Here is a 10823-nt window from a genome sequence, read left to right as displayed (position 1 = left end):
GTGTGGGGATCAGCCTCAGGTCAATCAGGCTTAGCAGCAATTACTTCTACCCGCTGAGCCATTTTAACGGTCTCTCTTGACATGAGAGTGGTCTGCAGGAGGACAGGGAGGTAGGAGGAGATGGATGGGTGACGTGCAGAGGAAGTGTGTGTTCTGTGTGGCAGTGGCCCTCCAGGTGGGGCGGGGAGGGCCTCTGGTGTCCAGGCCAGTGAGAGGAGGAGTCCGCGGGACTCAGGTCGAGAGAAAGTGTGTAGGGGCGGAGATGTTACTGGGGGGGAAAGAATGTGTGTCCCAGAAGATATGGAGGACCCGGGAGATCAACTGACCCCCTATATGCCAGCATAGGTAACAGAGAGCAGCTGATGGCTGTTTGTTTAAAGTTTTCTTACATAAAGTACTAAGTTGAGGAAATACACACCCAGCAAGGGAGGAGAAAGTAGATAGACAGCCATAGTCTCCTCTCCCAGCCCCATCCTGACTTTTCTAAGTTTGGTCTTACATTATTAGGAAACCAGTTTTAAAGGTACCACATATTTTCTTTTATGCTGTGTTTCTGCCACAGGTGTCTTTCCATGTTACCTTCAGAAAGGAGCTCATCAGAAGCAGACAATCAGCAGCCACACCCATGGCCAGGTGCTCAGGCTCGGGGGTTTCTGCTCCTTTGGGTTCTGACTAGACCCGTTCCCTTTGCCAGGTCCCCTGTGTCTGGATTGTAATTCATGGCTGCAAGCTGTGCCTGCTGGGCTGCCCAGATTGTCCTCATGAACCATGTGCCTGGAGGTGCTTCAGGGACCCTGCCACAGGGGCCCTAAGAGCAGCCTCAACTCTTGGAGGACAAGGGCCAGGGGTCTGAACTGCAAACCCAGAGGCTCCCTGCTACATGGTTACACCTCAGTACTACCGGACCACCCCCTCCTCTCTGGTCAAGGCTGTTACTTGGGAAAGTATAAATTATTTGGATGGGGACTTGAGGGGTAATTACAGTGAAGCTGGGACCCCTTGGCCACACAACAGGGTACCAGAATCCTTGAGAGCCCTGGGGTGTTGACAAACAATGGAGCAGCTTATCTTGCCCTATATCCAGCAGGGTGCTAGGACCCCACGGGACACAATATTACCTGGATACAGGCTCTGCTTCCAGCAGGGTGTTGAGACCTTAGGGATGGGTTCACGGGGCCACAGGTTCCAGCAAGGGATATCACGGTGGTCTGAGCTAAAGGGCTCCTGTTGGCTACTGGTATCTATCCCCTGGCCTTCCCCATTAGACACTGGGAGGAAAGCTCTGGTCTGGGAAAGGGGTCCATCTTGGCTCACACTTTCTGTCTGTGGCTGCTCTACCCGTGTGGTGTCCTGGGCGAGGGAGTGTCTGTGGGCTATGGGATCCACAGGGACCTGTAGCACAGGAGAGAAATCTCAGCAGCCTCCTATCAGGCTTAGATGAAGGTGTGTTAGATGTACCCATGCTGAACTCTGCTTTGAAAACTGAAGGCAGGTGTGGTCTGTGATCTGATTCCCCCAGCTGCTCCCAAGGCTCCTCCTGCCAGCGGAGAAACAGAGACCTACAGTCCTCTGCCCGAGGATGAAATATTCAGTTTGATAGCTCAGGAGGGTGACACTTCCTTCCTTGTCCCCAGACTTACTATAAAGAGGAGCCTGGGCATTGGCAGTGGCCCCATCAGGCTGCAGATCGGGCTGAAGAGACCAGCAGCAAGGTACTCTCTGGGAGGGTTTGGACCGTTCTCTCTATAGACTGGTTGGACCTACTATGTGCAATGGGAGGTGCGGGGGATTTATCTCTTAAATAGTCAACATTAATAAGATTTCACCTCAGAATAATGGCTTGGAAAAACAGAAACAGAAGTATCTATGAAAATGCTAGCATTTCTAAGAGTAGTCCCCCTTAGGACTCTAGCATGGGCTAGAGCTAGGGGACAGCAGCAGCATCCTTGGCTTCCTCCTGCTGTAGGTAGTCCTGAGTGTGGTGATGTACACCTTGGTGAGGATGCAGGCCTGTGTGTTGTGGTGGCTGGCCCTTGGCATCATGCTGTGGATTCCTGCAGGTGAGGAGCCACTCTGGCATTGGATATAGCCATAGCTCTCTGGGATTGGATGTAGCCCGTAGCTCGCTTGCCTTGCCTTTCCATGTCTCTCCTTCAAATTGTCCTTGTCCTGGTCTGCAGTGGTTAATACAGATGTTGCCTTGGATGACAGCTCTTCTTCCGTTTTGCAGGAGCCAAGCCAATGCCAGAGGAAGCAGGTACACTTTATGATGTCTTTCCTGTCACTGGCATAAGGTACTGGCCCGTGCAGGTGGGTGGGTGGGTGGAGGCAGAAGTTACTTCTCTTTGGTAGACACGAACAGCGCGAGCCCTAGCTCTCCTGGGAGTATGACAATGCAGGTCCTGTTGTCAGCAGGGAGCTGTGCACGCAGTGGGATCTGGGACAGCATCAAGTTGGCCTTGCCTCCTGCCATGTGGGAGTATCCAGGCAGAAGGGAGATGGCTGAGCCCTCAGGGTCCCGCCCTCAGCCTGGGCTCAGACCCTGGGCCCTCTTAGGAGTCCCAACTCAAGTCTGGTACCACCGAAGTAGACTGCCCTGTGCTATAGAGCTTGGGTGCTGTGATCTTTGGAGCCTCATCAGCATGTTTGCCTGAGCCCCTCACCCATCACCCAGCTGTCTCTCTGATTAGCATCTCCCCAGACAAGGCCCCACCTTGCTCTTCCTTCTCTTTTCCACCAGACTAGGTACTGTAATGGGCAAGAGGTATACTCAGAATGACTCAGACTCCACTCCTGGCTGGGAAGGTATCATCTGTGTGGCAGGCACTGGGAACAGCAGCCACTTGGCCTGGCTGTATAGGGTTATTTTCTTCTGGCAGGGGTGGTGGGACAGGCCCTGAGGAGGTTTACCTGTGTTTTCTAGATCCCTACACACAGCCACCAGCCATGCCCTACTGGCCTTTCTCCACTTCCGACTTCTGGAACTACGTGCAGTATTTCCAGACCCAGGGTGCCTACCCACAGATTGAGGACATGGCCAGAACCTTCTTCGCACACTTCCCCCTGGGAAGTACCCTGGGATTCCATGTCCCCTACCAGGAGGACTGAGCAGTGTCCAATCTGCCGCCTACCTAGCTGCACTGGGTGAAGCCTAAGGTGGTCCAGAGACACAGTGGTGGGCAAGGGGGTGGGCCTCGTGCTCAATAAACTCCCTCTGAAGATGCATGACACCCCTGTGCATTTCTTTCAAGGAGCCTGTGTGCGCTGTATCCCTCTGGAAATTAGCTGGGCTTTATTTATCCTAATGACAGCTGAGCAAGCACGCCTTTAATGGACACATGCATGATTTCTACCCATAGGGGTCAACCAGGGCTTTCAGCCTTAGGTGTCACCTTGTCATTCTATCCTCATAATGACCTGGGGATGCTCTATGGTGGCCCCAGGTTGTAGCTAAGGAAGCTGAAACAGAAACACCACCAGTACAGCTTGACTTGTTCAGGCCATGTGCCAAGTTAGGCAAGCCAGACAGCATCCCAGGCAGCCCCTTCCCTTGGCTGCCAGATGAGCCGCAGTCACGTTGGGGCCAGGGCACTCAAACTCAGTTCACAGCACCTTCCTGGGAGTAGCAGGAATCAAGAAGTCAGATCCCTGTCTGCGAGGGGGAGTCAGCTCACACTTGGTACTTGAGGGCAAGATTGCAGGCTGAGGCTGCTGGGTAGTGCTCTGGGTGTGGAAGGATGCAAAGGCAGTGTGACATAGTGCAGGGGCAGCCAATGTTACCAACACATACAAGGCACTCGAGCCAAGAGCATGCTGGTTAATGCCCCTCACACCAGCCGGGAGGGAAATGGAACAGGAAGCTTCTCTTGGCAGCCAGCCTGTCCCGGCTTCCTTAGTTTGACCTTCACTTGAGTATCTCAGGATGACACTGACCTGGCATTTGAAGCCCTCCAGTCATTGTTTACTTCTCCCAGACCTTGCGCAGTCCACTCAGGCTTAGGAAAGGGGGTATGGGTGATGGCCCAGGCCACAAATTCATTATATGTTGGCTGAGTCAGTTTCCCTGGAGCTGTCCTTTCTCCCTATTCTCACTCTAGCAGCCCAGACACGAAGCCCCTGACTTCTCAAAGTTGTTAAAGAAAAACAAAACAAAACAAAAAACCATCCCAAACCAACCAACCAACCAAACAAAACATCAACAACAAAAACCATCCCCTGAACATTGTCAAAGCAGAATAAGAAACCACCCAAGACCATCGTGATAGGTACAGGAGCTACAGCCTAGCACTACAGGGGAGAGACCTGGCTCAACCACACCCGCCAACAGGAACTGACTGTCAAGGAGTAGGGTGGAGGTAGATGAGAAATGACTCAGGGTACCACAGAGGCTTTGCTGGAGTCAGGATCAGATGACACCGCCTGGGGATAGTAGTAGGATGGGGAGCCCTATCTGACGTGGAGAGCAGGCAGGTGTTAGCTGGATCTCAGGCTTCTTGCTACAGTGACTTCACAGGGACACTTGTTAAACCTGGCTTTTACAAGGAGGTGCATAGATGTTCCTAAGGGAACACCCAGGAGCCTCACTAGCATAGTTAGACTGCCAGAGCAACTCAGGCTCTCTCCCCCAGTGGTCCTTCTTCTTCCCTTCCTCATCTCTTTTCTTTCAGTCATTCTTTAAAAACCATGGTACAAACAAACAAAACAACAACAACAACAAAAAACACACCAAAAACCCACGGTACACCATAGCACCCTAAAATGTATCACCCTAACCACCTTTCAGTGGAAAGTCCAGTGATATAATATGGACACCCTAGACACACACACACACACACACACACACACACACACACACACACACACACAGACACACACACACACTTCTAGAACTTGTCACTTTACAGATCTGAAACTGTGTCCCCTGATCAACTGCCACCCCAAGCCTGGCTCCACCATTACACTGCGGCATTTCTAGGCGTTTGACTAGGGTTCTAGGGGCCTCCTCACACGAGTGGAGTTACAGCGTTTGTTTTTATTTCAAGTAACAATCCCCAGGGCTCGTCCATGCCCCTAGGCTAAGAATACTTTCTTAGTTAAGACTCCAAACTATCCCACCGTGTGGACAAAGCCCATCTTGTCTGCGTTCACCCATCCGTGGGCACTGGGCTGTTTTCCTCCTCTTGGCTAAGGTGATCCTGCGCGTGCACGCACTACTTTTGGAATTTTGCTACCCCTAGCAGCGCCTGGAGTGGGGGAGGGGGGGTCCAATAGCCCCACCTTCTCGCCCGCGCATTACTGCCTACAGTTTCTGCACAGTCGCCATTCTCTTAGTTTTGAACTGCATCCCTGCTGGTAAATGGACAATCTCTTTTCTCCACCGACCACTCGTGCTCGTGGGGTGTTGGTGGTTCTTAACCGGGATTCTGGGGTCCTAGCCTCCTCCTAGAGAGACGGCTCAGGTACCCAGCGGCTTAGCCGACAGGAATACCATCGAGGCGCGGTCCTCCAGCGTCTAGACCTGCCCGGAGGAACGCCGGAAGTGGACCGAGTTGGCCGGAAGTGAGCGCAAAGCCACAGTCTGGAGATGAAGCCGGCTGTGGATGAGATGTTCCCCGAGGGCGCGGGACCCTACGTGGATCTGGATGAGGTGGGGCGGCGCGGAGCGAGGCGTGGGTTTGGGAGCACAATCCGCAAGCAAGCGCGGAAGCCCACGTCTTCAGGGATTGAAAAGCTGCAAGCGACTGGGGAACCGGGAGCGGACAGGGCCCAATATTGTGTTACTTGAATTGCAGCGAGGAAGTAGGGTTTGCTTGCAGGCAGTTATCTGATAGGGGCTCCTGTTAAATCTTCCCGAGGAGAGAAGGCCCGAGCGAGGCTAACGGACTGACAGGCCGCTAGCCGCTGGTCCCTAGCCACCAAGCCCTGAGAGAATGACAAAGGGTGACGTGTGGTGTGCTTTGTGCTGGGACTCGGTTAAGTCGTTAGACGCACAGTTTTGGAGCGGTCTTGTGCTTTTGATCTTTGCCATGCCCACAGAGTGCTTTTATCTGATACAGGTGTTCCGGTGAGGTAGTTATACTCAGCGATGTCAGCTTGCTGTTGTATGGTAGAGCTTCCTGCTCCTCCTCAAAGTTCAGTGAACAGGGAGATGCTCGAATGCACGCCCTGCTCTTAGAGATGTCAGGTGTGGCCAGAAGAGGCCGATTGCAAATCCTAAGTGTCATGGCAAGGGTGGAGGTGGGGTGCCCTACGGAAGTATCCATGGATTTTGTTGAGGCTCAAGAGAGGAGGTTCCCCTGAGCCATATGGTGAAGGATGCGACCGTCTTTGGGATGTGGATGAAGAGAGCCATAGGAGCAGAGCTCTGGAAGAGTGATGCTCCCTGGCCCAGTGAAGGGAGGGCACGCCGTATAGTTTGTCTTAGTTCCAGTCTCTGTTGATGTTGACAAAACACCATGACCAAAAAGCAAGTTGGGGAGGAAAGGGTTTATTCGATTTACACTTCCAGGTCATCATTGGAAGAAGTCAGGACAGGAACTGAAGCAGGGCTGGAACCTGGGGGCAGGAGCTGATGCAGAGGCCACGGAGGGGTGCTGCTTACTGGCTTGCTCCCCATGGCTTGCCCAGCCTGCTTTCTTTTAGAACCCAGGACCACCAGCCCAGGGTGGTTCCACCCACCATGGCTGGACCCGCCTCCAATTAGGCACTAATTGAGAAAATGCCTTACCCCTGGATCTCATGGAGGCATTTTCTTAGCTGAGGTTCCTTTCTCTCTGATGACTCTCGCTTACGTCAAGTTGACACACAAAACCAGCCAGTACATAGTTGAACATGGAGGGGCAGGATCAGGCAGGGCCCCGTCATGAAGCCTGCAGAATGGCGTGCTCTGTGATCCACTGCTAAGGCAATTGCGCGAAGCCTCAGCTCCTCGGTCAGGTAGTGTGAGGGCATCACAGTCAGGAGAGACAAGAGGAACTTCCTGTGGGGTTTGGTCCTATAGAGGGTTTGGAAGAGTACTGGCGACATGAAGAAGAAATACTTAAAGAGAGTCTGAGTGAGGCAGGTGAAGACAGGAGGAGCTGAGCCAGGACTTCAGAGCAGAGTCTGTGTGGCTTACTGTGGGGCTGGGGAGGCCAAGTGTGCAGAGAGCAATTTCAGAGAATACAGGAGGTGTTTAGCTACTTTGACACATCCAGAGGAAGGTTGAACCTTGGAGAGGTGGAGCCCCCTTTCTGCGGGGGCTGGACCAATCGTCCAGTGTGCTGCCAACACAGGTCTCTGCTTCCACCATTTCCGGGTGACTAAATGGCACAAAGTCCTGAAAGCATCCTATCTCACAGATTGGGTGTGGCCTGGTTTCACCACCACCATAAGGTGGATCTTCCCAAGAGCAGCATCCCAGACCTCCCCAGCTTCCCAGGGGGCATGGCTGCATTCTCAGAAGAAGGGAGGGTCTAGAGCAGACATCACACTGCTGTGTCCTCTGGCATTGCCCAGGAGGGCATTAAAGATTCCAGCAAGAAAGTACTACACAACACAAGGTAATGCCAAGGAAAACTCAGGACCTTGAGAGACCTTTACAATCATTTGCTTGGCTTCCTCATTCACACTACTGCCTTTGTGTGGAAAATTCTGGCTCTAACTTGAGCATTCTTCCTGTCACCCAGTGTTCTGTTCCAGGGAGGTGGGAAGGGTATGGTAATGATTCTACCACCTGCTTCTGGAAAACAAACACGTGGAATGACCTTCCCTTTATTCTCCAGGCTGGAGGTAGCACCGGGCTCTTGATGGACTTGGCAGCCAATGAAAAGGCAGTTCATGCAGACTTTTTTAATGGTGAGTATGCCAGGATCGGGTGCCAGGCTTAATCCGCGTTTCCTCAGCAGTGGGCAGCTATGTGTCATGGGTAATTTGGATCATGGAACACTGTAGCCCAGACCTTGTGCCCTTCTCAGTACTGTGCCAAGGGCATGGAATGATCACACTGGCAGTTAGCTCCAGTCGTCAGCCGTATTTGAAGGGAAAGACAGGAAATAAATCTCTCTCCAGTTCACTAGCCAAGGTTAAATTTGAGCACTGGTGTGGCTAGCATATGCAACGGACGCATTGGTTATGGCCTGTCTCCCTGACGTGGGCCTAGAGAGCTGCACGGCTCTGTCTTTACTCTCTGCCGATGGTGGGTTGTTTCTGGCTTTGCTGGGCCACACCTGTTTGCCTGCCTGGCCTCTAACGCTGTCTTTGCAGAGTAAGGGCTGTGCTCTGCTTCAGCCCATCCTGAGCAAAGTCAGGACTTCCATCGCCTAGTTAAGGGCGTTCTTGGTTAGACTGTTTACCAGAGAGACAGTGAAGGCGGACGGTAAAATTTCCAGGCAAGTGACAGGGCGTGTTTGTTACTTCTTGTTCTCTTGATTTCTGAAGGCCTCCTTCCTACTGGTTAAGCCTTACATTGGGTTCAAATGGCACTTGGGAATTTCGGATAAGTTCCTTCCCTAGAGGGCAGTGGTGTGTTCCTCCCAGCTAGACTCTGTGGTGCACGACTCCGGTGACTAATCATGCCGTATTGACCTCTGACTGCCTAGGGTCTCCCCTGAAGTTCCGAGCCTAGGTGGGCTTTGGGGCTCATTGGCAAGTGGCTGATGCTTGAGTGGGAGAAGGCATCTGTCAGGTGGGTGTATCCCTTCCAGGAGACTTGCTTCTCCTCAGCTGGGAGAGCCAGGTTGGGGGCTTAACACTGGAGCCTTTGAAGTCCGGTCTCTAAGTTGTGTTCAGGGCTACTGACTGCTTCCCAGCGCAGCCTGGCAGCACCTGGGCAGGCTCCTGGCTGTGCAGTGCCACCTGCAGGGCTCAGATTGTTAAAGTAGGACGCCTTCAGAGTCCCATCCATCTCTGTCAGCTCACGGTGCTTGTTCGCTGCATGCGAGTCTATAGGCAGCAAGTGGCCTGGCCTCCACTGTTAGGGAGCACGCCCGGTAACATGGCAGCACACACCCGTCTCCCTTCCTGCCTACTCGCGGTCTGAGCTCAGGAGAGCGCATGCTGCCTACAGTCTGTGCCAAACCTGGTGCTTAGGAAGCCGGTCATGTGCGAGGCCCATGAGACGCTTGGTCAGGGCCTTCACCAAGGCCTTCCAGCTCCTCAAGCAGATGGGCTCCGGGGAGCTCGTCTGGTGGGTAGTGAGTGGGTCCTAACTGGATCGGACACTCTCCCTTCCCTTGCTGTGGTGTATAAGTAGTGGGGGATGTAGACAGGCTGCAGAGGCAGAGGAGAGCCCTGACAAGCTGGCCGATACTGTCTAGATTACTGTCACACGGAGGCATCTCTGGGTGACAGGCATGGTGTCTGGGCAGTAATCATCTAGAGAAACAGTAGTTCACACAGAGGTCAGCAGGCAGGGAGAGTGGAGCAGTCCTTCTGCATGGGCGGGGCTGCACTGTGGACCCTGCTTTTGCCTGGAAAGGGCTGTGTGGGGGTACAGGAGGCTCCCTTCCCTTCCCCTTTGGCCACCGAGGAGAACTCTACATGTATGGGTGGGCATGACTCCTTTCCCATCCTTCAAGTGACACTGCCCAATAGATGGTAACTTGGAAGATGCGTGAACAGAAGAAATGGTGGCCATGGCCATGGGCACCAATGGCATGTTTGAATGCTGTAAATGTTGACTGTAAAGTACACTCAGGCTATAGCAGGCTGTAGCTGTGTGTCTGCAGCCTGACTTGCCCAGGCTCTCCAAGGCCCTCCTCTCAGGGGCTCAGTCCGGCCCCCCCCCCCCCCCCCGCCAATCCCCATACTTCCACTCTCCTGGCGCACGGATGGCACTGGTGTGCTCATGCTCAGTGTGGCCACCAAGCTGCAAAGTGGTTGCCCATGTGTCCACAGCACCCCCATGTGCTTTACTAAAAAATGCCATTAAGAACACACTGCACAATACTGTCCCCCAGAGTTAGTCGCATCTGCTCCCTCCAGCTGGATAAGGTCAAGTCTGCTTGGGGAGCCCTTTACCAGCTTACGCTGTTGACCACTTTCCTGCCTTCCGAGCCATCATCAGATCCATCCGAAGCCCTTTTCTCACTTGTTTGCCCTGTGCCAGTAATGTGTTAATTTTTATTTGTTTTCATAGATTTTGAAGATCTCTTTGATGATGATGACGTCCAGTGAGGCCGTCCAGCCATGCATGCTCCACATTTGTGATGTGACTGTAGAGACCTTGTGATGATCACTCAAAATCAGGACCTGGTCAACCAAGGGAGGGGACTGTCTGAACCAACTGGGCGCTGATGTCTCTGAGGATGCCAGCCCTTTGTACTTGTTTAAATTAAAAAAAAAGAGCACCCTAACATTCAGGGCAATTTTAATTCTCATGCTTTTAGATGAATGTTGGGATCCCCCTCCCCCATATGCGAACACAGGAATAAACCAAGTCATCACAGCAAACGGCATGCTACTTTCAGTGTGCAGCAGCTGGGATGTGCTGTCTAGCTCAGTGGTGGGCTGTGCAGGTGTGTGCAGATGCCTGCCAGAGCACCAGGAAGACCCGACTAAAGGTTCCTTTGCCCTGTGGCTGGAGACCCAGTGCACACTGCATTAGGTGGAGCATCTCTCTAGCCTCCTTATCAGAGCTGCTGCTATGCAAGAGCCCAGGTGCTGGTCCTTCTTAAAGGAGGGTATAGCGTCTGTAGGGGATGGCTTTAAAAATTTCTTAGTAGCCAAAGTCACAAATGGCTGAGACAGCTAAGATCACTATTTTGTATCGTCTCATGGTGAAGGCTGTTCCGTTTCCTTACTGCTAGGCTAGGGTGCTGGTGGCTGAGGTGTCTTGTGGTTTT

At 52.9% G+C, this 10823-nt stretch overlaps 2 protein-coding genes across 2 annotated transcripts; both read left to right on the top strand.

The window, feature by feature from the left end:
• The first annotated feature begins 1977 nt into the window (after nucleotides 1-1977).
• On the top strand, nucleotides 1978-3269 carry Otos (otospiralin). The gene is made up of 3 exons (XM_051153746.1): nucleotides 1978-2060; nucleotides 2231-2257; nucleotides 2924-3269. The coding sequence occupies exons 1-3, from the start codon at nucleotides 1985-1987 to the stop codon at nucleotides 3106-3108; spliced, it is 288 nt and encodes a 95-aa protein (XP_051009703.1). The 5' UTR covers nucleotides 1978-1984; the 3' UTR covers nucleotides 3109-3269.
• Nucleotides 3270-5493: 2224 nt separating this feature from the next.
• Cops9 (COP9 signalosome subunit 9) lies at nucleotides 5494-10302 on the top strand. The gene is made up of 3 exons (XM_051154367.1): nucleotides 5494-5647; nucleotides 7764-7836; nucleotides 10118-10302. Exons 1-3 carry the CDS (start codon nucleotides 5585-5587, stop codon nucleotides 10153-10155), a joined length of 174 nt encoding a protein of 57 aa, XP_051010324.1. The 5' UTR covers nucleotides 5494-5584; the 3' UTR covers nucleotides 10156-10302.
• Nucleotides 10303-10823: the final 521 nt, after the last annotated feature.

Source organism: Acomys russatus, chromosome 12, assembly GCF_903995435.1.
Source record: "Acomys russatus chromosome 12, mAcoRus1.1, whole genome shotgun sequence".
In the NCBI taxonomy this organism is placed as follows: Eukaryota; Metazoa; Chordata; class Mammalia; order Rodentia; family Muridae; genus Acomys; species Acomys russatus.
The sequence above is the reverse complement of the archived record's forward strand: the minus strand, read 5'-3'. Positions and strand labels throughout refer to the sequence as shown.

What these genes read in the sequence shown, in the direction of transcription:
- Otos (XM_051153746.1), top strand. Translation starts at nt 1,985, where the DNA reads ATGTACACCTTGGTGAGGATGCAGGCCTGTGTGTTGTGGTGGCTGGCC. An exon ending in CATGCTGTGGATTCCTGCAG is followed by an intron (nt 2,061 to 2,230) that starts GTGAGGAGCCAC and finishes TCCGTTTTGCAG; the next exon opens with GAGCCAAGCCAATGCCAGAG. An exon ending in GCCAATGCCAGAGGAAGCAG is followed by an intron (nt 2,258 to 2,923) that starts GTACACTTTATG and finishes TGTGTTTTCTAG; the next exon opens with ATCCCTACACACAGCCACCA.
- Cops9 (XM_051154367.1), top strand. Translation starts at nt 5,585, where the DNA reads ATGAAGCCGGCTGTGGATGAGATGTTCCCCGAGGGCGCGGGACCCTAC. An exon ending in CCTACGTGGATCTGGATGAG is followed by an intron (nt 5,648 to 7,763) that starts GTGGGGCGGCGC and finishes TTTATTCTCCAG; the next exon opens with GCTGGAGGTAGCACCGGGCT. An exon ending in TCATGCAGACTTTTTTAATG is followed by an intron (nt 7,837 to 10,117) that starts GTGAGTATGCCA and finishes TTGTTTTCATAG; the next exon opens with ATTTTGAAGATCTCTTTGAT.